Source organism: Vulpes lagopus, chromosome 4 (genome assembly GCF_018345385.1).
Source record: "Vulpes lagopus strain Blue_001 chromosome 4, ASM1834538v1, whole genome shotgun sequence".
Taxonomy (NCBI): domain Eukaryota; kingdom Metazoa; phylum Chordata; class Mammalia; order Carnivora; family Canidae; genus Vulpes; species Vulpes lagopus.
Window position 1 is genome coordinate 25564466 of NC_054827.1, and position 24003 is coordinate 25588468.

The 24003-nt window shown below is 44.7% G+C and overlaps 2 protein-coding genes across 14 annotated transcripts in view; one reads left to right on the forward strand and one right to left on the reverse strand.

The window, feature by feature from the left end:
* The window catches only part of MBOAT4 (membrane bound O-acyltransferase domain containing 4), a 198109-nt gene extending 194434 nt beyond the window's left edge, over positions 1-3675 (reverse strand). For both annotated transcript variants that reach the window (XM_041751309.1, XM_041751308.1), the window contains exon 1: positions 3434-3675. The gene's annotated coding sequence lies outside the window, so the exon portion shown is untranslated. The remainder of the gene's footprint in view (positions 1-3433) is intronic.
* Positions 3676-3862: 187 nt separating this feature from the next.
* Positions 3863-24003, forward strand: part of RBPMS (RNA binding protein, mRNA processing factor) — a 173630-nt gene continuing 153489 nt past the window's right edge. For 2 of the 12 annotated variants that reach the window (XM_041751324.1, XM_041751322.1), the window contains exon 1: positions 4949-5633. In XM_041751324.1, coding sequence (XP_041607258.1) covers positions 5568-5633 — 66 coding nt within the window. In that variant the 5' untranslated portion in view covers positions 4949-5567. Of the gene's footprint in view, positions 4008-4105; positions 4245-4921; positions 5634-6110; positions 6150-6225; positions 6450-16920; positions 17292-24003 lie in introns of those variants that run through there. The other 10 variants (XM_041751315.1, XM_041751314.1, XM_041751320.1 and 7 more) reach the window with 10 other exon arrangements.

Consider the following 24003-nt stretch of genomic DNA (forward strand, 5'->3'; position numbering starts at 1 on the left):
AAAGGCAGTAAGTGACAGAGCAAAGAGAGGGTGTGTAAAAAGAGAGCCATGGTGTCCCTGTAATCTAATCTTGAAAGTGATATCCATCACTTTTGCCATACTCTATGTATTACACGAGGGCTTGAATACCAGGAAGTAGGCATCTTTGGGGGCCATGGTAGAGGTTGTCTACCACAGGCTCTTCCAGCTATACTTTTGTCTTGAACTTCACCTAAGGCCATATTTTCCCTGATAGCACCCTGGATTTGATCTTGGCCCTAAGGCCATTTCTAATTTTGAGAGTTTTGTCCTCTGGAGAAGCTAGGAATAACAGTTTTATTTCATACTCAGCAAGTCCTGGCTTCTTTATGCTTCCTCTAAATTCAGATTGAAAATAGAACAATTCCCTTTTGGGGGGGCTCATCTCACTTCTCTTGTACTATATCATAAGCATCTGAAAGAAATTCTTCAACCTTTTTAACACCTATCCAGATATGTCCTTAGCCAGATCCACATGTTCATTAGGCATCTTTTCTATCTTTCATGTAAATGGCAAGCTAGTTTAGCTGTTTTTCCAACAGATAAATGGAGTCCCCCTCTCTTCAGCCTGTAATAACAATACTCACTGCCCCCTTAGTCATGCTCTTCACTAGTAGACTTCTCAAAGTTTTTTCCACCTTCCATCTTACACCTGGTCCAAAGCCACTGCCACATGTTCTAAGTTTCTATACACCGGGACCTCACCTCTAGGTATGCATTATGTTTCAGTTCTCTATTGCTATATAAGAAAACGGCCTAAAACTTAGTGTTTTAAAACAATAGCATTCACTTTTTTGCTAACAATTTTGCAGTTTGGGCATGACTCTGAGAGCAGCTCATGTCTCTTCTGTGTGGCGTCAGCTGGGGCAGCTCCACTAGGGCTGGAGTATCCACTTCCAACAGAACTCACTCAGAAGGCTGGCAATTGGTACCAGCTGTCTGCCGAGAGCTCAGCTGGAGCTGTGAGTCTGGGACCTAATTCTCTTCCACGTGGACCTCTCCACGTGGCTGCATGGGCTTCCACAGATGATTAGAGGGAAGTGATTGCATCTCACAACTATTTAGGAGGTAAAAATCAAGAGGACGTTGCACAACGATGTGAGTTACTTCATGGTACTGAACTGTGCACTGCAGAACGGTAAATACAGTGCTTTGGGTTTTTTTTTTTTAAGCCACAAAACCTAATAAATAAAATCAGAGGAGGATGTTGATGGCCTAGAGATGGGTGGGGCTGGAGAGACAGATGTCAAAGAGGACAAAACCCCCCGAAATAGCCTCTGGCCCTGAGACCTTTCTGGGTTGAGTAAAGGATGAAGCGTTAACAGGTAGTCATAACAGGTAGTCACAACGAGTAGTAGATACTTTAGCTTTGTGCTGCAGGGCTAACACAGGTACCAAAACCATGCCATGCAAACTACCTCAGAATAGAGCTTTTATGTCTGCAATTCCCAGAGACAAACACTGAGAATGTCATTATAGGTTTGGGTTTTTTGTTGTTGTTTTTAAAGACGTTATTTATTTATTCATGAGAGACACACAGAGAGAGGCAGAGACATAGGCAGAGGGAGAAGCAGGCTCCCTGGGGGGAGCCCGGATGTGGGACTCAATCCCTAGACCCCAGGATTACTCATGACCTGAGCCAAAGACAGATGCTTAACCACTGAGCCACCCAGGTGCCTCTAGGTTTGAGTTTTCTTAAAGCAAGCCTCCAAACGAATACTGCCAGAGAAACAGAGATAAGTAAGAAAACTACAGGTGCATACAATATTCCCCCTTTCAAGAATGTGACCTTTTAGGCTAGAAGCAGTACGGTGAAGTGGTGGGCAGGGAGAAAGCAGATGTTTCATGGTCATTAACCCTATTTTTCTAGGATGTAAAAATCCCTTTGTTGCTTTATAAGGAGTAGTCTGGAAACTAGTGCTACTGAGATCTTACTTTTGAAACTTTCTTTAAAGTAGCAAACAGGTCATAAAGATCATTTATATCCTGAATGATTTCTTTCACTGAGGTTTTATAAACAGCTAAAGTCTATTTACAGATTTTCAGTGGGTTTTGTTGGTAATGTATAGCCTTGTTTTCTTCAAAGTAAGCCTACACCATTTTTCATGGAAAGGACAGAAAATGGAGTCCCTCTTTTCATGGTGTATTTACCCTCCTCCTCATATACTTTTCTGAAAACACCTTGAATTTCATGCTCATCACTGATACATATCCTAGTCCTCCCTGCTGTATTGTTAACTGTCTGGTACGTTAGGTGACTGGTGCAACTTTCTTTTTTTTTTTCTTTAAGATTTTTTTTATTTGTTTATGAGAGACACAGAGAGGCAGAGACATAGACAGAAGGAGAAGCAGGCAGGGGAGCTGATGCGGGACTTGATCCAAGGACCCCAGGATCATGACCTGAGCCAAAAACAGATGCTCAACCACTGAGCCACCCAAATACCCTGCAATTTTATTTATTTTTGAAATCTCATCAGTTGTCTCATTCTGAGCAAGCTCTCTATCTAGGTGGGTCTCCCCTGCAAAATAATGCCTAAAGACTACTACCATGAATCTGCCTAGTGTCCTTGTGGTGGCTCTCTATGCTGAGACACTTCCACTTATTCAGTCCCTCCTGCAGGGGCTTTGTAAAGATATGATGTCATTCAAGGCTGAAAATCAATCTCTGATAAGATTGTGTTCATTTATTCAAAAATATTCACCGAGAGCCTACTCTGTGTTAGGCACTGTCTAGATATTGGGGACACAACGATCAAATCAGACAAAGATCTTCTTCTAGCCCTTATTTTTGTTTTTTTGTTTTTTTTTTATGCCAGATGTCTTTGACTTTTAACAATGGACAAAGTGCTGGCAAAAGAATCAGGTTCTACATTTGGAATTAGGCCACATTTCCCTGGACGGAGGTAGAAGCAGCATCCTGGAATCATACAGCACCTTCCACCGACTCGTAAGTGGAGTCTGACTGGAATCATCAATGACTAGGTCAACTGTCATTTTTCTTGGGCCTTTGCCAGGCTCCAGCAAGACAATATCTTTCTGTGGAGTGTACTCAGTACCTGGCAATGGCCGAGGAGGGCAAAGGGCCTGTGTTTATTGGTGGCGCAGGGGCCCAAGACCACCAGGCAGCCATTGCTCAGGAACACATTGCCCCCTCGTGGTTCCTCATGTAACTGAGGGAGGGACTGGGAGTGGAAAGGCTCTCCAAGTTTCCAGATTAATCGTGGTGGCCTTTGCCTCTTCTGAACTTCCATTGCAAGTTCAACAGTTTCTTGGTTTATTTTCATCCAGGATACGCTTTTTTTCCCCCCACAGAGGCACATGACATCCTGACAGCAATTAAACCTATTTATCAAAAGCTTCAGACTTCCCCTACCCCCAACCCAAGAAAACCCCAGTAAGTGAATGCAAGAATTACCACTCTGTTTTTCTTCACAACGCTGGTCACACAAGTATTTTCTCTGCTTTCTGCTATTTGAACCAGGATCGCTGATCATGTGGCCATGGAGTTGTTTTGGGTGTCTCGTCTCCACAACACCAGTTAAAACTCCCTAGAAGCAGGAGCCTTATCTTCACCCCCACCTCCACCCCACCCCCAGCAGCACTTAAACCAGAACAGGGTGAAGAATGTCTGGCGGGGAGGGGGGAGAGCAGAGAAAGATAAACAGTGAAGCGAGCAAATAAATAGAAGTTGTGATTGGTACTGTGCTGGAAAGGAACAGCATGTCGTGCGAGAGAATTCCTGGGCGTGGGAAGTGAGGGAGAATCTTCTGATAGAGGCCCTTTTACATTTATGTGTTTATGATACAGGAATGGAGAAGCTCTCTATGGCCCCGGGAAAATGGAAATTTCCTTAATAATAATGCTAGTTTCCCTGTTCTGTAAACTTACACCGGGCAGGAATGAGTGCTGGGTGCTCTAGCTCTACCAACCTATAATCTCCTCTAATTACAACCCCCTGCGAGGTAACTATAACTACTCCCATTTCGCAGGTGAGGAAACGGAACCCAGGCAGTCCTCTGGCGCGTGGTGCTTAAACAGGTACTGGGTGCCCCCCTCCCAGAATGCTGAGCCCTTTTTCTTCCTTAAGGGGCCTTGACCCTCCGAAGATCATCTGGGTTGGCCTCCAGCTCGGCTCGCCGCGAGCAACAGTCACTTAGCCAACAAGTATTTATTGAGTGCCTACTGTATACCCGGTAGCGTATTTAACTAGCCGTGGGACTATCAAGGTAAACAAGGACACGGTGTGGTGTTGCGTTGTGGGGAGGCTCCCCTGGAAGGGTGAGGGAGGCAGGCAGGTGAGCAATTCCAGGACGGTCCGCTGAGGGCCGAGAGAGGGGCCTGGGCAGGGGGGGCGTGAAGCCCCGCAGAGGGCGAAGGCCGGCGCTGAGAGCCTGGGAGGGCCCGGCGTGGGAGGTGGGTTGGAAGCTGCGCCCTGGAAACGCCGGCCCCGAGCCGGCTGCCCCCGGACGTCGCTCGTTCTCTCGCATCCTGTCATTTCGAGCTGCCAAGTAGGAAGGGAGGAAATAGGTCTGAGCCGGTGCTGCAGAGGCAGGGCGGGCTGAGCGACGGGGCGCGATCCCCACGGCGGTAGCCCACCGCGCCCGGCCCGGCCCCGCGCCGCGAAGCCCCTCTCCAAGCGGGCGCGCACCGCCGCGCGAGCTCGCCAGCTCCGGGGGCCCCCGGCGGCCGGGGAAGCGGGAGGACCTGGCCTCCCTCCCTCGTCCGCCTCGGCCCCTGCCCTCCGACCTCCCGCCGAGTCGGGGGGCTGGGGTCGGCCGCTTCCGCCCGCCGCCCCCGGCCCCTCCCCGGCGCGCGCCATCCGGCCGCGGGCGGCCCCTCCTCCCGAGGGGGGCTTCTCCGTCCCGCGTCCCGTCCCTCCCGGCTGAAGCCGGCAGCCCACGTCTAGGGAGGGCGGAGGGAGGGGGAGGGGGAGGGGGAGGGGGAGGAGAGAGGGGAGGGAGGAGGGCGAGAGAAAGGGAGCTGCCTGGATCCCGTACTTCTCAGAGCCTGCCTGGAGCGCGCACTCTGCGGCTCTCCGGGTCCCAGCGCCCAGCCGCGCCTCCTCCTCCTCCTCCTCCTCCTCCTCCTCCTCCTCCTCTAACTCGGGTCTGGGCACCCCTCGCCCCCTCCCTCCGGCCCCCGCCAGGCTCGGGCAGCGGCCGCCCCCAGCCCCGACGCGGCCACATCCCCAACTCTCTGGGCTCCCTCCTGGGACGCGCGCCCGCGCCCCATCCTTTCTTCCTTCCTTCCTTCCTTCCTTCCCTCGCGCCCGCCCGCCCGCGCTCTCCAGGTCTCCCTCCCGGTCCCGATTGTCTCCGTCCCCGCCGGCCCGCGCCTCGCCCTGCCCCGTCTCCCGCGCACTTCCTGGGTCGCCTCGCCTCGCCTCGCCTCGCCGCGGAGCCCGAGCCGCCGCTGCCCCGGCTCCAGCCCCCGCAGCCCGCGGCGCCCGCCCGAGGGAGCCCCGGCGCCCGGGGAAGGGACAAGCGGGCGAGCGCGCCCTCGCCCCAGCCCCGCGCCCCAGCCCTGCCCGGCGAGGAAGGACCGGGAAGATGAACAACGGCGGCAAAGCCGAGAAGGAGAACACCCCGAGCGAGGCCAACCTTCAGGAGGAAGAGGTACCGGGGGGCTCGCTGCGGCGGGGGCACGACCTGGGGCGCCGCAGTCCGGGGTCTGGGCACGGCCCTCGCCGCGACCTGTGGCCCCGGGCCGGGCTGGGGGGAGGGGGCGCGCGGGGGGGGGGGTCTCTTCGCAGAGCGCGTTTCTAAAGTTGCGTAACTTTGAGGACTTTTCGGAGAGTTTGCTAAGTATAATGCTCAGCTTTGTCTGCGTGGGATTTTAAAAGCGGAATCGAGAGCTGACTCCCCGGTGACCTCCGGTTCCTGGGACCCAGAGGGTCAGGACTGAGTCTGCGACCGGGGCTGGGAGTGGGGGGTGTTTGTGCGGCGTAAGGCAGGAACTCGGGGAAAGTTCTCGGCGAGGAGACACCTTCAGTTCCCCGCCCCCTCCCCCTCCCCCTCCCTTTTCAGTGTTAAAAGTTCTTGGTGAGATCTCTTTCCAGCTGAGGCATTCTGGATTAATAGATAACTCATCAGCTGCATTCTTCTCTGATGAGTCAAAGACCTCGAATCTGGGTGATTAGGGTTTGTAAATTTTAGGGGCGATGCGGCTGGGGTGGGATGGGGGAAGCCGAATAAAAAAGTTTGAGAGTTTACAACTCGCCAAGAGATCATCTTGGCTGTTTTAATAGGACTTTGACTCCTGAGCGTGAATTTTATGGGGTGCGTCCGTAACAACGTTAAAAACGTTGCGGCGGCGGAGCGTTCCTTGGGGTAGAAACCCCATTTATGGGGAGGGAACACCTGAACGGACGGTTTCAGAATTTTGTAGTTAGGATATTTGTGGTATTCTTCCAAGTGGCTTTGTTCCTGCAGGTATGTTATCTGGAGTCCAAGAAACAGTACATGTTTCGCCTGCTTTTTAAGTCCTCCCATAGCTGAGTTCTTAAACGTCCTAAAAAGAACTTGAGTGTGTATGTGCAAGGAAGTATGCACCTAGATAGGACTTGTGAGGCATTATTTAGAGGGATTGTATTCCAGTACATAAGGCTAACAGAATGGCAAACTAACTCTAAAGCGGTCAAGATGTTGAGATTATTCTGGAGATAATCTGTTGCGTGCAAACTAAGATTCTGATAGTGAAACCAAACGTTGGGGGAGGATTTAATTAGTACTGTGAGACCTCGGCACATAGTCCACTTGTGAAAAGGGAACTATTTATATGAAGATGGAAGGACCTAAGACCATGTAAGTCCGTGCAAAACACAAGATTTTACTTCTAGCACATTTGTATGGGGCAACCCGCCTGACTTGCAGTAAGCTGAAAATTGCCTTCACACCTGAAGATAATTGCGCATTTTATTATAAACTAATTTGAAAAAGGTTATTTACATGCTAGTTCTTTACAACCACTGACATGCCTCTTTTCAAAGAGGGGGGAGACCTGAATTGCAAGTTCCACTTTTGGTCTTGTTCTTACTGGCTGCTTTGCTATTTATTTTCCCTACCCTTGAGATAACATGTAAAAAATGACAAGTGTGCTTCTTTAAGGACTTGCTATACATAACTAATTCACCTAACACACCAATTGCTTCAGAAACCTTTTTATTTTACTTAAATGGGCAATCTATTTATTTCTAAGGGTAAGAATGTATTGTGTGAAACCATCTTTTTCTGCTTGCCTAGTTGAGAACACTTGTAAATGGAAAAAGTTAATCAGGCAAACCAGAAGCTTTTTTTTTTTCTTTTCTTTTCTTTTCTTTTTTCTTTTTTTTTTTTTTTGCTTTTGTAGGTAGCAAAAGAGGTGTACGCGTTCCAAAACCATAACCTACTTAACTTCATACAATTAGAGAAAAATCACATTTCTTTTACTTAACCCATCTCAGCCTCTCAGCCCCCAGGACTGGTGGTGTCAGCCCTGGTCCTGGGTCCCCTTAATGTGTGAAGCTTTCCATCGGAGTTGGAAGCACAGGTGAGCTTAGTACAGTTACTGCTTCTTAACCTGTTCTGTTGCCCTGACAATGTTCCTCTTCCAGAGGGAATGGCATGTGGCTCTGTGGTGTATCAGTTTTGGCAAGACAACTCTTTTAAAGGTAAGAGGACAGGAAGATTTGAGAACCCACATTGTTTAAGAGGTAGAGAATAAAGACAGATACACCACGAAGAGAGAGGGTTTATAATGTTAAAGATTCAGGAAAAGAAAGGAAATGGGCCTGGAGTGATCCAGGTAGTTTTCCTCTAATTCCCTGTTTTGAGTATGTTTTGTTTTTTTGATAAACTCTAACCTTTTTTTTTTTTTTTTTCTTCTTCTAACTCTGAAAGCCACAAGTAAAATAAATATGGTATCTGGTGAGTCCCCATTAATGTACTCAGCATCATACAAAACCACTGCACTGGACCCTTTCCCTGCCCACCCAGTGATCAGCAATTTGTTCTCAAACACATTTAAAAGCTTTGGCTGAGGACTCCAGTAAACAGAACACACACATATAAAATGTATATACACATAATGACAGAAAAATGTGTTTTGTTGTAGTTTCTGGTGGCCATTGAGCTGACTTGGAAAAACAAGTCCAATCATCATTAAGAGAAAATAGTTTATTTCCTAGAACATCAGGGCAATTTAGGCTTTCTCTACCACTTCATAGAATCTGAGGGGGTTTTTTTTCCTCTATTTTTAAAAAATAGGTTCCTTTTATCTTCCAGTACATTTTAGCCCTGTTTGAGAGCTTTTAAAGCTTACTCCGAAATAATTGATACTGAAACACTTACTTGGTTCCAACTGTACAAACTGAACAGTCCAGGATTTAGAATTTCTGCAGCTTTTTGGGGTTGGATGTTTGAGAACTTGGACAGGACATAGACTTCTGCTTTGGAGAGTATTTAAAGCTTTGAGGAAAAATTTTTAAGATTTGACTAGTTAACTGTAAGAGATAATACATCTGGCTTTCTAGCTTGTAGTGTGCTATACATGTGTGTTTCTCTGCAAGATGTCCCTTTAAAGAAAAACCAGTTGTCAAAATCTTACTGGGATCTGAGATTTATAGGGCTTATGTATAGGGTGTTAGATAATTTCTAACATCATTTTAGTTGATAAAATCCTAGAATTTTTTTTTTAATTTTTATTTATTTATGATAGTCACGGAGGGAGAGAGAGAGAGGCAGAGACACAGGCAGAGGGAGAAGCAGGCTCCATGCACCGGGAGCCCGACGTGGGACTCGATCCCGGGTCTCCAGGATCGCGCCCTGGGCCAAAGGCAGGCGCCAAACCGCTGCACCACCCAGGGATCCCCAAATCCTAGAATTTTTCATCTAACTTTGGACTAGTCAGTATTCTCTTTAAATGCTTTTGGCAGTTTATACTGAACCAGACTTTATTAATATTAATATGTATATAACAGACTTGTTGAGATTTACATATCGACTTTTTCTATCTGGGAGTAGATAGAAAATTATTTTTGGTTACTTATTTTTCAAAATAGAATTTTTTTTTTTTTTTGGAAAGGAGATATGTAGTTTGGTTTTGTCTTTACTTTTATCCAGGTCATTGAGTATTTTTCAGGCTGATCACAAATCCTTTCTAAGAGGTGTTTTATTATGTTGAAGCATGAATGGTAAATAGCAACTTTTCCTTAAATTGACTTGAGCCTTTTTGTACTTAAAACTGGAAAAGCAAAACCTTGGCATTGTTGGAATATTGACTGAAAAGATGTTTGGCAGATGTTGGGCAAGAATCATGTAAAGTTGATTCTTTACAAGCTAATACAAATCTTTACCTCCCTTTTCTTTTAAAGTGCTTAGTGGGGCGCCTGGCTGGCTCAGTTGAAAGACCATATGACTTTTGATCTCAGGGTCATGAGTTTGAGCCCCTCAAACCCAATCTCAATTGGGTGTAGAGATAACTGAAAAATAAAAAATCCTGAAAAACTTCATAATCTTGCTCCAATATTGGGGTCAAGAAGAAAACGGTTTCCTCCAATTGGCCCACAGAAAGGGTACCAGGTCCTTTTGATGTGGCAACCTCAGATTTTTCACTTGGGCGTTAAGTTTAATCTACCTTATGACTTGGGCAGAGTACAGAAAGTTCTGTATGGCTCAACCATGTCTGGAGTCTGTTATTCCAAATTAAATCTAACACAACAAAACTATTTCGGCCTTGGTGATAGTGTTTTAAAAAGAAGGCACAGTAACTTCTTAGATGTAAAAGAGCACTGCAAATAAGGCATGTGCTCCTAAGCTGTTTTTCCAGCAGCGGTTTTAAAATTTCGCTCATGAACCCTTGTGCTCTTGTGCAGTCTGTTTCCCATGGCATTTGTTGGATGGATTGTTTGGTAGGGTAGGAGTTCTTTTTTGCAGTTGCTTTCATATGGTTTTTGTGGGTTCATATTAATTTGTGCTTTGAGGACAGAGTTCAGTGTCGGTGATGGGCAAGAAAGTGGGCACTTAGAACACCAGAGTCCTCCAGAAGGCTGCATTAATTTGTGTCACCTTGCAGTACCTATGGCAAAATATCAAAATATGTTCATGAATTAGTTATTTCTGATCGTGAACATTCATAAAGATTGTCTTACCAGGGAAATTGCTAAGTAAATCATGGTTATGATTTCTGAAGGAGAATAGTAGGCAGCCATGAAAAGCCATGTTTTTAAGATCTATATGTATTTGATTTTTTTTGTTTTGTTTTGTTATTGGCTTAAAGCAACAGAAATGCATTCTCTCACAGTTCTGGAGGCTAGAAATGTGGAATCAAGGTGTCTACATTGCCACGCTGCCTCTGAAAGCTGTATGTGAGAATCTGACCTTTTCTTCCCAGCTTCTGACAACATTTTAATTGAGTGCATAATTGTCAATGTTATGACATTAAATGAAAACAGATTTAAGGGAGCAGCCCAGGTGGCTCAGCGGTTTAGTGCCGCCTTCAGTCCAGGGCCTGATCCTGGAGTCCTGGGATCGAGTCCCACATCAGGCTCCCTGCATGGAGCCTGCTTCTCCCTCTGCCTGTGTCTCTGCCTCTCTCTCTGTGTCTCTCATGAATTAAAAAAAAAAAAAAAAAAAACAAAAACCAAAAAAAAAACAGATTAAAAGTTCTATGTGATGCCAATTCTTAAACAACAAAAAACCCTAAATGGGTTAAAAGTTTTTATTGATCTATATTTTTTATTTGTAATTTATCTGGTATATTACAGATGATTTTTATTAATATATATATTAGCCATTTGGGGTTAAAAATTATCTGGTAGGTTACAGATAATTTTAACTTTCCATTGCTTTTCTGTGCTTTCTAAATTTTCTAAAATAAACATGTGAATAAAATGGTAAAAAAACAAACCCTACAACAACCCGAATGTGTTTCTCTTTATTTATTCGGGAGAGGAAGAGGCAGAGGCAGAGACATAAAACAGGCTCTCTGCAGGGAGAGCCAAAGGCAGATGCTCAACCACTGAGCCACCCAGGCGTCCCTCTCTGAGTATCTCATGAAATTTCTTTGCCATATCTGTAGAAGTCCTAAAACCATTAGGTTGGTCTCGCTTCATTTTGCTTACAAGCCTTGTTGCAGGAACCGGGACTCTTCTGTTCTTTAGCCTTTCCTCTTCCTAATGTTAATCTCTTTCCTGGCTCCTTCTAGTGCTCTTTAGCTGCTTACCTTGTTCTGATGTGCTTTCTCAGTGCATCCTTCTACCATACTGCTCTGTCCTCTGGTGGGTCCTTCCCTGATCTGTTCTCTGTACAACAAAGCCAAACTTGACATCAAGATTGCCTTAATTGTACCACTTGCTCTGTACACCATTGGCTTCAACCATCTTTTCCCTCTTGATCTAACTTGAGCTAGATCCTTTCTAAAGCCTCCTTTCAAGGCAGGAGCCAAGTTTCAGCGTAAGTTGTTCAGGCTCCTGTCACCCGAAGGTATCTTCCCAAAAAGATGGTTGTCTTCAAAATCCCAATAGAAGTTGCTTTGTTCATTTAACTCCCAGATCATTACCTTCTGTCTGTGTGTCTGTGTCTGTCTTTCTCTTTTTTAAAGATTTTACTTATTCGTGAGAGATAGAGGCAGAGACCTAGGCAGAGGGAGAAGCAGGCTTCCCTGCAGGGGGCCTGATGCGGGACTCAGTCCCAGGACCCCAGGATTGTGACTTGAGCCCAAGGCAGACGCTCAACCACTGAGCCAGCCACCCAAGTTGCCCCCATTGTCTTCTTTCATGTAACTTTTTTTTTTTTTAAAGATCGATGCCATCTTATCACAGTATTCCCAACACTCCTACCCAAAGGTAGTAATCCAGTACCAGGTGAGTAAGTACCACACACTTACACATATTTACCTGTATTATTCTTTATAAACACATAATTTGTAAACACAAAATACCCCCCTTTAAATATTTATTCATGAGAGCGTGCACGTGTGCGTACAAATGAGGTGAAGGGCAGAGGGAGAAGCAGGCTCCCCGATGAGCAGGGAGCCCCATGTGGGGTTCAATCCGAGGACCCTGAGATCGTTACATGAGCTGAAGGTAGATGCTCAACCAACTGAACCACCCAGGTGCCTCAACATGAAATATCCTTATTAGTAGGGTTGGTGATGACTTTGTATAGGTAGGCTGTTTAAAAGGGAGCCATTTGTTTACTGTTGAGGTCCTTGCCCACCAGGAAGTTAGGGAAGTAGTGGATGGATCAGTTGGGAAATGAACTGGCTCCCCTGAAGTGCACAGGTGGAGCGTGCCTAGTGCATCTGGTTGCCCCACTGCAGGTCTGCTCATTCTGAAGTGCATTTTGGTTTTCACCATTAGCACTTGGTTTGTGCCGTGGATCTCCATTTGACCTTTTGGACGCAGGCTGCTGAAAGCTTTGGTTAGGTGGAAGAGCGGGGATCTCCCTGTGTTCCAAACAAGCCTGCTCTGTGTGACAGCCACTTTGGAATGTTTGTGTTCAGTTTCATTTGGCACCTTAGTGTCTGCCTGGGGGAAGGGGAAAGGGAATGCAAATGTTCCTCTTGAACAGTGCTTGCTTTGGTCAAAGAAAAAACTTAGGAAGGAATGAGGGAAATGAACCTTAATAATAGCTGGAGCAGAGAAGGCTGCATGGCTCAGTGGGCTTGAGGCCAGCTGGGACCAGGTATTTAAATTAATGCTGTTGATAGGAGAATATCCTCCATAGATGGGGATGAGTTTACCTGATGTGTGAGGAAGACTTGGGTTAGGACTCCTTGCACTCACATCCCTATCTTTAAAGAGGAGAATATTTAAAGGAGAATAATCAAAACAATTTCAGTGCATAGTTGGAGGGGTGACTGCATACCCAAGGTTTGAGCTTATCGCAGTAAAGTTGTTGCCTGGTTTGTCCTTTTTTTTTTTTTTTTAAGATTTTATGTATTCATGAGACAGGCAGAGGGGCAGAGGGAGAAGCAGGCTCCCTGCAGGGAGCCTGATGGGGGACTTGATCCCAGGACCCTGGGATCACGACCTGAGCCAAAGACAGATGCTCAACCACTGTGCCACCCAGGTGCCCCTTGAGTGAAGATCCTTGATTAAGATTTTGCCAGATGAGGAAAAGGTTGATACCACGGGTGGAAGACTGGCCTGTGTGAAGACACAGGCTTAAGAGCACTTCCAGGAAGAGCAAGCAAGGCTTGGCAGGGGAGGAAGGGAAGTTAAGGATGAGGCTAGGGGGAGAGGGGAGCTTTGGTGGGGGGAGAAGGTGGAGGAGCTTGTTTTTGGCCAGGGAATCAGACTCCATCCACTCTGCGATTGGAGTTGCCTTGCCATGCTGTGCAGCAGGGACCCTACCAGTGGGAAAGGCAGGTTGCAGCAGGTGTGGGAGGAGTTGAGAGAGCAGAGTGAGGCTAATATTGTAAGAATCCTAGTCTCGAAGTAGTGCCTGTGGGTAGCTACTCAGCCAGAGAAATTCCAGGGCCCCAGCAACTGTCCGAGCGCAGAGGAAAGACTAGGAGTTTCCTTCATTAAGCCTCTTGGGTTTCTGCTTTGGGTGGCCAGCTAAATGGTGGTCATGTTTGTAGAAAGAGCACACTGAATGGTTGAAAACGGGGAGTAAAGGCCATGAGGAGGTGAGGATGGTAGGGTTTGAGATGCAGAGAGGAGAGGTCTGATCTTGAAAGCAATTTTCAGAACTGTGTAAGAGTCTATAGCTGGTAACTGAAAAGGTGGGTGATGTGAGTGCCTGGAGAGTTGGAGGCGTGGGACTCTGGTTCCTAGGGAACCTTGTGAGGGTAGGCAACAAGAGCTAGAAAACCTACCTAACACTTGAAGGTATGTAGAGACCTAGAACTTGGAGGAAAGGGGAAGAGCTGGAAATTCTTGGGGAAAAGTGGAAGCAAATTTTTTAGAGCACTTTTTAATTTAGGAATATAAGAGTGTTCTGTATCTGCTAGTTCATAAGCTAATAGTGTTAAGTGTGCTCATCTATTTGAAAGGTGGGAGCTTAGAAAAATCTAGGTGTATGTACATATATGTATATATATGGTAATCCCCATATACCTTTTTTCTTTTTTTTTTGACTTTCATCAACGGTTTCTGGAAATTGTCTTCCTCTACTATTTGCAGTTAATTCTGAGACTTTTGCTTTTCAAGCTTTTTTCCTTTTCCCCAACGCTGCACTCTGGAAGGTGAAATCAAGCTGCCACAAGATTTTTGTAAGGGAGTTTGGAAGATAAAGATGGAATACCTTGAGAGAGGCTTAAGTGTTTTTATAAGAAAACATTCCCTCATGGTTTTTGGTTCTTTTTTTATTTTATTGGGTGGGGAGTAAGAGGAGTCTCTTTTGCCAAACCCCAAACTCCTCTTATTCTGTGGGTCCTATTTTCCACTGATTCACTTAGTGCTTTCCTAAAAGTTTGTGGCCCTTGTTGCTCACAGCCAAGTGTCAACCCTTGAAAGGAAGGTGGTCTGGGAATTTAAGAAAAACAACCACCTGCATTTATATTCCTCCTAGGTTTTCACCTTGCTAAACCCATTATGATGCGCGTTATGTAGAATACTGGAGGGAAAGGGGAAATGGCAGTAATAAATGCCAATCACACCGGGAAGATAGTTCCAATTCCAGGCTGTAATACAGTATTGTTTCACAAATTTAAAATGCGGAAGGAATGCGGAAGCCGCCTAGCCTCAATCCTGTGGGCTCCCAGGATTTTTGCAAAGACTATGAGAAATCTGGGAGTCTGAGAATTGAGGTGCATCTCACCAACCCATGCAAGTAAGTTAGAGACCTGTTTCTACTTTCAACTCCTGTGTATTTCTCCTGAGTCAATTTTTTTTTAAAGTTTATTTATTCATGAGAGAGATAGGCAGACACGTAGGCAGAGGGAGAAGCAGGCTCCCTGCAGGGAGCTACATGGGGGACTGATCCCAGGACCCCAGGATCAGGACCTGAGCCAAAGGCAGCCTCTCAACCACTGAGCCACCCAGGTGTCCCCCCGATTTTTAAAAATGATGTTCCTCTGCTCTTTCTGAATTCTTAATGTCACCAGGTAGATACACTGGTAGGTGGCCAACATTATCCTAAGAGAAATCCTAGAGATTAAAAAACAAGCTGCTTTTCTTTGAATCCCCAGGATTCTGTTAGAATTTCTCTAATGCCTGCGTATAGGATGGGCAGTTGTGCCCTCCTGAGAGAAGGCACAGCACAGAAAGTGCTACCTTATTACAGAAGTACCAGAATTTCCTTTGTGCTCTGAGGGGAAGTGCTACAAGAGTGTAATTACTTTACCCAGCATGTGTGATTTACAGGACTTAAAAATGTGTGAGTTTCCAAAGAGGCATCTGTTTTTAAATACAGTATCCCTCGAAGCCAACAGGATGTGTTTGGGGGCTGGGTCAGGGTCTCATGCACACACACTTCCATCCTGTACCTGCCCAGGGATGCTGGGTGACTGGAGATTGAAGACGATGTTAATCGCTTCTCTTTAGAGCCTTGTTTATCAGCAGAGGGAGACCTCTGGAGTCCAGCTGGCTGCTACCAGGCCCGTCCCTGTTTTCTGATTCCGCCTTTGCTGACTCCACTCTAAGCCAGTTCCTCATTTTTTTAGGGTCTCCTAGCTCTTTCGCCGTAAGGAACTGTTAGAGCTAGTGAATGCTGAGACCATTTTGGTTGCAGAAATTTCCCTTTCCATCTTACATGTAAGAAAATTGGAGAGTTGAAGATCAGGTGCATATACAAATGTAATCAAACTTGTAGAAAACTTATAAGGATTTGTGTGTGTGTGTGTGTGTGTGTGTGTGTGCGCGCGTGTGCGCGCACATTCCTTAAGCATTTACTGAACAATGTCTACTCTGTCTTTAAATGTTGCACTTTAACAAATCAGATGAGGTGTTATCATCCCATGGTTTAGGTACAGGAAAACGGAGCCTCTGAGACATTAAGTAATTTGTCTGAAGTTTTACTGCTGGTGGGTAAGAGCTTAAAATTTTTCCAGTGGTGCACGAGGTTCATGTGATCAGGGCCCAGCTGGTTTCTGACCTCATCTACCAGGAATCACAACCTCATTCATTATGCTTCAGCTGCTTGGGCCTTAATTAGGTATCTCCTACTTGCCAAACTTGTTCCTGCCCCAGGGCCTTTGTGTGTGCTATTGGGTCTGTCTGAAAAAAAAAAAAAAAAAAAAAACCTACACCCAGGTATTTACATGGCAGCCTCATCCTCCTCACTCATTCAGATGTCACTCATTCAGATCTCAGCTCAGATATTACTCAGAAAGATCTTTGATCTCCAGGTTTAAAGAAGCCCACATTCCCAACCACTGGCCCACCCCTCCTTTATTTTCCAGATAGATCTTACTGACATAACTTAATGGTACTTATCCTCTTGGAATGTTACTCCATGGCAGCAGGGACCTCTGTCTTAAGGCTGAAACTGTCAATGCCTAGAACAATGCCTGGAACTGCCCAATAAATTTGTTAAATGAGTGGAATATGAACCAACCTGTCAGACTTGGGGTCTGTGCAATATACCACATTGTCTTAAACCTTTTCCAGCAGTCTTAGATTTCATTTCAATTCTTGCTGCCTTTGAGGTGATCATTTCTGGATGCCTATCTCCCCTTAATTACATCAGAAAGTAAAATCATCACATGCTTTGTTAGGCCAGACATTTTATTTATCTTTTTGGCTTTTAGTGTTTAAGTCCAGCTAATTAACATACAGTGTTAGTTTCTAAGCCAGACATTTTAGATGGTGTTTAGGTCCTTTGCCCCGGGGAGGGGCGGTATGTAGTAGTTTGCACGTATAGAGGAATCCTTGCTTTTGTCCAGTTAGGATGAAAACTTAGCACAGAATTTCATAGAACCAGGAGTGTGGCCTGGGCCTGGCTTGGCGTGCTTAGTAAAAGTAGGGCAAGATAAATTGGATTCCTGTTCTGCAGATGTGTCCGTACGGTCGGGTTGCTAAGGGTTAATGTTAATAACCCAGGTGGAATTGATTTGGAGATAGGCTTAGCACTCTCCTTTTGATTTAGTCTAGCCCCCAGCTCAACGTGCTTTGCTCCTCTTGCCTACAAATGGCATAACTCTGGATAAGGCCAGAGTTAGCTGGATGAATCCAGCCTTTATGGCACCTGTACGGACTGCTGTGAGGGAGTACCTAAATCGGGCTCTGTGAGCCTTTATGGAGCAGGCAACTTACAGCCCCAGTTTCTACCTCCATGTCCGCCTCACAGACTCCAACGGCTTTTATTCATCGTAAAGCAGGGGAGATGACATTTCGGGAAGAAAAGAATGTAAGTAGTCATTACTTTGGTCATCAGACTGCTTGTTAACTGAGTGAACTAATGCACTCGTGAAAATGCAGGCCATTGGATTTATCCCCATTTATGGCATTTATGTCCTAGTACTTGACCTTAAGTGAACTTCTTAACCATTCTCCATTGTCCGTGAGTCTTTGAGGCAATGGCTTATAGACAGTGGAATATATGCCCTCTGATCTGTCAGTTCCTGACCAAATCATCCATACTCTATTTCTTTGCCAGGGGACCTAGGACATGCCATTTAAGCTGCTTGCTTTGACATTTAAGCTCGTTTCCTTAACTAAATTGTGGGGATTGGACGGACCATGCCTGCTGTGCATGGAAAGAATCCTAACTCCACTCCCGTGTTTCTGCTTCATTCTCCTTCCGTTTCTGAATCGCGGTATAGGATGCGGTATAGGATGCTGCCGTGGTGGCACGCCAGCCAAGTTCCATGGGGGGGGGGGGAATGGTTTTAAGCCTGAAATTTTGTTTTGCTTTGTCTTTTTTTTTTTTTTTTTTAAACTAAGAAAATCAATGCTTCTCCTTGAGAATGGGTGGGAGTTTCTGGGTGTGAGCTAATGGCAGGAAATGACCCTCTCTAAACAAAAGGACTCTTTAAGGCCCATCCTGAGTCTTTGTGTTTTGAGAAGGGGTTATGCAGAAAACCTGAGCTACAAAATTAATCTCTGTTTAGCCATCCTAATGGGGGGTGGGTAGAAAGAAAATACCTTTCTTGCTTGCCCTCCCAAGTGTTCCAGGCACCAGGTGGAACCCACTGGGAGTGCCAAAGTGGTTTAAAAGTATGGCCTATCCTTTGGGATAGCCTGGCTTCGTACCCCCAGGGGCAAGAAGGAACCAAGTCAAGCAGAACTACACGCTCTGTGACCTTCATCTTTAATCTGGACTTCTTGAAAAACCCATCCCTAGCAAAACACAGAGACAACTGAGGAAAGGGGGAGAAACCTATATTGTATGATCTAGGTCTCTGTAAGTAAACATGGATTTAAAAACGAATCAAAGGTTTGAATTTCTGTGTTAACGGTTTTCATTCTTCTAAGTTTAAACGGGCGATCCAAGAATAGCTAGTGACTTCTGCCTCTTGACTAACAGGGGATTTGTAATCATTGCTGTGTTAGATAGCGGGCCCATATGAAGAAATGTCGGGCCCTGCCCCTGCTCTGGAATGTTCCTGCACTTTAAAGTGACTGCTCATTATTCTCACCATTTGTACAGGAGGATGCTGAATTTATATTGCTAGCAAAGTAGTTATGTCTTATCAGAATTATTTTGCCTTTCCGAATTCTTGCTGACTTGCTGCAATGAACTTCTTTCTTCTCTTCCAGGAACATGATTTTTTTTTCTTCAGGAATATAAATCTTCCCACTAATAATTAGAAACACACATTTTGTTGAAAATGATTTTGTGGTTTACTTAGTTTTCAGAACACTTGAAAACTACAAACATCTTTCCAAAGAACATTGTTGCATCACTATTTTTAGGCTTTATGTTGTAACTTTATTTTTAGAAAGGCCTGCTGATGTGTTTGGTGGACACTGGTGTGCTAGAGGGAGAGAAAGGCACCAGAGACTTGATAGAAGATTGAAGTTGCTGCTCAGATCCCGGTGTGAAAGGACTTTGTTCATGTATTAAATGTGTTGGAAGACCATCTTTAAGTATGAATCTAGGGGCCATACTGTTTAAAAGAGGCCTGATCATTGTATATTCCAGGGCTTACAGGGAAAAATGATTCTCATCGAGAATTCCAGTGTCTGATGTGTTGGTAGGGTTTCTCATTTTCTTAATACGTAAACTTTGGAGAAAGGTTACTGTTGTAGTGTTATTAATTTACACGTGTGGAAATATGTACTGACTTAGATTCTTTTGGAGGCTTATATACATTGGTATATGTTTTTCATTTTTAAAGTATCCGCTGTTTTCCAGTTATTATCTATAGTAACATCACTTTTATTTTTACAAAGATAAAAATACCAGTGATAATCTACCCTCGACCTTTAAGCTGCTTATAACTAAGCAATGCATGGGGCTGGAATGCTTTGCCTTGAGAATGTTTTCTGCATCATCAGCCTTCCAAGCATGGTGATGAAGACGGAACGTTCCCAACCTGGTATACCTCACCTAGGTTGGTTTGTATAGTTGGGATGGATTCGGGAATGGCATTGATCTGATTTTTTTTTTTTTTTTTTTTTTTTTTGCTTGGGTGGAGGAGCGGCTTTTTTCTCTAATTCTTCACGTTCAGGCAGCTCCTGGTAAACCTTGAAGTCAAGTGAAAGTGCCCTGATCAGGCATGTTTGTCCATTCTCTCCATGATGTTGGATGATCAAAGGGAAGTGTCCTGCCCTTTGCAAGACCAGCATCTGTTGCCATTTGGTCATAGTGCACCGAGCCTGCGGACTCTGTATCTTAAAAACAAAAGTTGGAGGTGGGAGGCGGTTAAGTCTCAAAACTGCTTATGGGGCTTTGGAATATCGTGAGTTTCTGATTTTTTGGCAAATTTACATTGGAGAAGTTTTAACTATTAAACTGTCCTTCTTCATTCCATAAGCCTCACAGGCCTTTAATCAACATGAAAATTGCTCTTGTTTCTGTTGTTGTAAATCAAGGGGCATGATTATGCAGAGGAATCCTGTTGGTGGGAGCTTATCCTGAAGTCAACAAAAAAGTGTGGCTTTTCTTTATTCACTCTAGTAAAGGCAGCCCAAGTAAAACTTGGGTGCTGTTCAGCCCAGGAGCCCCAGGTATAGAAATCCGGTAGTGTGCCCTGGTTCTCTTACTCATTCCAGTACTCTCTGAAAGCTCTCCACAAAACTAATATGCACTATGTTTTCCAAACTGAAGTTGCAGCCCTTTTCCTTGGAAACCCCGTCATAAATACCTCCCTCCCCATTTCTTGTTTCTTTTTCTTTTCTTTCTTTTTTTTTTTTTTTAAGATTTTATTTATTAATGAGAGAGACAGAGGCAGAGACCTAGGCAGAGGGAGAAGCAGGCTCCCTGCAAAGGAGCCCAATGCTGGACTTGATCCTGCGTCATGGGATCACTCCCTGAGCTGAAGGCAGAGGCTCAACCGCTGAGCCATCCAGGCATCCGGCTGTCCCCATTTCTAATGGATTATTTTTCAGAGGAAATTTCTCCTACAAGGGATGAGATGGAGAAAGCCTATTGTTCATTGAGAAGTCCTGAGGTGGCTTGCCTTTGTGGGAGCTCTAGGATATTAATGTGATTTTTGGTTGCTATATTGGATGCCAGAGGTACCCACTCCTTTCAGCGCTGGGCCACGTCGTCGGAGCAAAGCGTCAGCGTGTGGCAGAGCTTTCCTCCTGGGATATTTCTGCATATCTTAAGTCCCATTATGCACTTAATTCTATGGGTCCTCTCTCCCAACATTCCTCAAAGGAAGAGTGGTAATGTATTTCTCCTATTTTTAGAGATTAAAATAATGGTAATGAATCCATTGGATTTTTAACTTCTTTGATTTTAGTTATCTTTTTTAGGATTGAGATTCCTTTCCAAGTTTTCCTAAGCCAGTTTGTTCACATAATTGGATCACATTGTGTCTCGAGTTTCTCTTCACTTTTTCTTATTGGAGAATAAATTCACCTCTGCTATCTCTTCCTCACTCCCCTCCCCCCCAAATATAGGTAAATAACACACACACACACACACACACACACACACACACACACACACACACACACACCCCTGATTCTGCAATTTCTTTCTCTGCAACCAGTGCAGTGGATCTTAATTCCCTTTCTGTGTACAAGCACACTCCTTTCTATTTTAACAAAAATGAGATCATACTATACAAGTGTTTACATTCAAATTTTTTTTTTTTTGAAACTCAGCATTATGTCATGAACATCTTTGCATGCCAGTGGATACATTTGTGCTGTCTCGTTTTTAATTCTTCATACTATGCCATGAGGGATGTGCCTTGGTATATTTTACCCATCCCTTCTGTTTCCAAAGCTGCATATAAACAGTGCTGTACATCCTCCTCGCTAAATCTGTTGTGTACACCCTTAGTGATTTCCTAAGCTTGAACACTTAGAACTGGAATTTCTGGGTCAAAGGGCATGCATTCTTTTTAAGACATTTGATGTTTATTGCCAAATCTCAGCAACATTGTGCTAACTTCTACTCCCACCAAGACTATCAGCAGGCCCCTTTTTCCTGCATCCTCTGCCACTGCCATTTTTAAAATGTTTTCAAAGGTTGCTCCTCTACTGTGGAGTTTGCCACATTTGGGTTTGGTGATTCATAATTAATATTCCAGTCCAATCTGTACAACACTTGGACATTACATATTGACTGGAATGACAACAAAAAAAACCCCACCCCATTTCAAGACCTCTCCCAGTTGTTTCTTGTACTGCTGTTGGCCCTAAAATAATTTTAGGAGGTGTCTTTCGCAAGTTCAGTTGAACACGATGAAAAGTGTTGATTTTGTGATCTTTGTGTAATAGGTCCTTGATATATGATATGGATATATACACACACTGTTGGCTATAAACCTAATGACTGGGGATGGAGACCCATACTTGAGGTATTCTGTGTGCATGCACATAGTTTCAGTGACTCGGTTCCAGCGGTATTCAGGTGAGCCAATAATCCTGCCAATTAAAAGCAGTTGTAAGATGTATCTCGAGTTTAGAGATGTTACATTGTGGAAACCTGTGCTTCAGAACCTGTATATCCTAGCTCTGCTTTTCTGGTCATGTCATGGGCTTGCACTTGAGAAGAGAGATCATCTTGGCCACACTGCTCAGTTTGACATCAGTTTTGGAGGACAGCTAATGAATTACATCCATGGAAGGGGCTTTTATAAAGTTAAAACAATGCCTTTTATTAGGTGTGGACTGTGTAGTGTATCTACTAGTAGAAATGTTCTCTTCTGAGCTGAGGACCTGGAGTGCCAGTGTCAGAGCTGGCACAAGTATTGCTTTGTCTAAGTGACAGACCATCAGGGTACCTCCTCTTCCCCACAGGTGCTGTGTTCACGGTGGGTGCCCACAGCGTGGCAAGAGACAAACTATCTGAAAAGGAAAGCTCAGGTCTTCCTGTATCAGCGGGCAACCCCAGCCCACAAGGCCTCCTTAATTGTTAACAGAACATTCCTGCAGAGCACACACCCTCCACAAAGCCTACACACATGTTCTTAGAGTGTGACTCGAGGAAACGAGCAGATGTAATGGAAACCTCAGTCTTGACTCACCCTGACTCTTACATATGAATGGAATTTGCATCTCATTTAGCTTTAATCTTACAGTCTTTCAGGGTAAATTCCCATGGAGGTCATGAAATACTGAATTTATATGCACGTCGTGCCTTTCTCAAAGGGGCTAGAAACTCTTCTGCAAATAAAAACGTGCCTCCTTTCCCTGGAGTCCTTGATTTCAGTTGACAGCTGGTGAAGGAGTCTGTGAGGGGAACATTGTTTAGTGGTGAAGAGGTTCAGCTCCCCCTGGGATACAGTCATTAGTCCTGGCTGAAGACAGGCCTTGAACCCAGTGTTTTGTTGGCTCTTCGGTTGGGGATGTAGAGGTGGTTACCAAGAAGCACTTTTCCTGCCTGCTTCCTTTCCTACTTGGAAAGACCTAGTCACCGCAGAAAACAATGGGAAAAGAATACTGAGTTCCTATGTGAATTGACAAGTTGTGTTATATAGACAGGGCCTAGAAATTCAAAGAGATCAGTGTGGATAAGTGGAAAATAAGCATTGTGGAAGAAAGATAATGAGCCTTAATGAGCTTGTAAGATTGAAATATGTAGAAATGGGCACTGGGGTAGGAGTGTCCCCATCATAAAGGTTTGGAAGTGGGAGTAAATGTGGGTGTCCTTCTGTGGCAAGGAGAAGCCTAACTGGCTGTTAATTTTTAATGAATAAATAAGTAAATGAATGACCAAGAGAGGGATATTTTAAAGACTTTTTTGTCAGTTGTCATTGGTTTCCCCAACCAGGCATGTTCCACAGATGATAGATACATGACCTGCATGAACCCAATGTCCATATGCTAAACTGCCTTTTTTTTTTTTTTTTCTTTTTTAAACTAGGCTTGCAAGGCCACATAGAATGTTGATCAGCATACTGGAAAAATATTTTCCTCCTTGTTTTCTCCCTTTTTGCTTCTTGACGAAGCTATTTACTCCATGACTACATTTGTTTCTTTGCTTCTCCATTCTGACTATTCAGGATGGCATGGCTGTTTATCAGTCATAGGGGCTCTTGGCTTTAGAAACCAAACCTTTATTTCCTAGGTGAGAGTCATTCCGGTAATACTGCCTGCCTGCTGTATTAAGCCCTGGTGACACAATGGGCAGCAGACAGACTTGGTCCTTGACCTTCCTGGAACTTTTCAGTGTAGTGCGGAAGTGTGTATTGTACAAATAAAAGCACAAGTAAATATAAGCTCACAAATTGCCAAGCGCTATAAAGAAGCATAGCTGATGTGAGAACTGTAATTGATGAGTAACAAGGGGACCTTGTTGACTTGGTTCTAGGCATCATTCACATCCCTTCTTGTATGTTAAGTCCTTTAGTTCTTTGCTATCAGGTGGGTACCAACCAGCATTATTCCTGCTGTGCAGGTGAGGACCTGAGGCTCAGACAGGTGAGTCACTTGGTCTAGGTCACTAATAAATACCAAAGCCTGGATTTGAACCTGGGCAGTTCAAAATCTGTCCT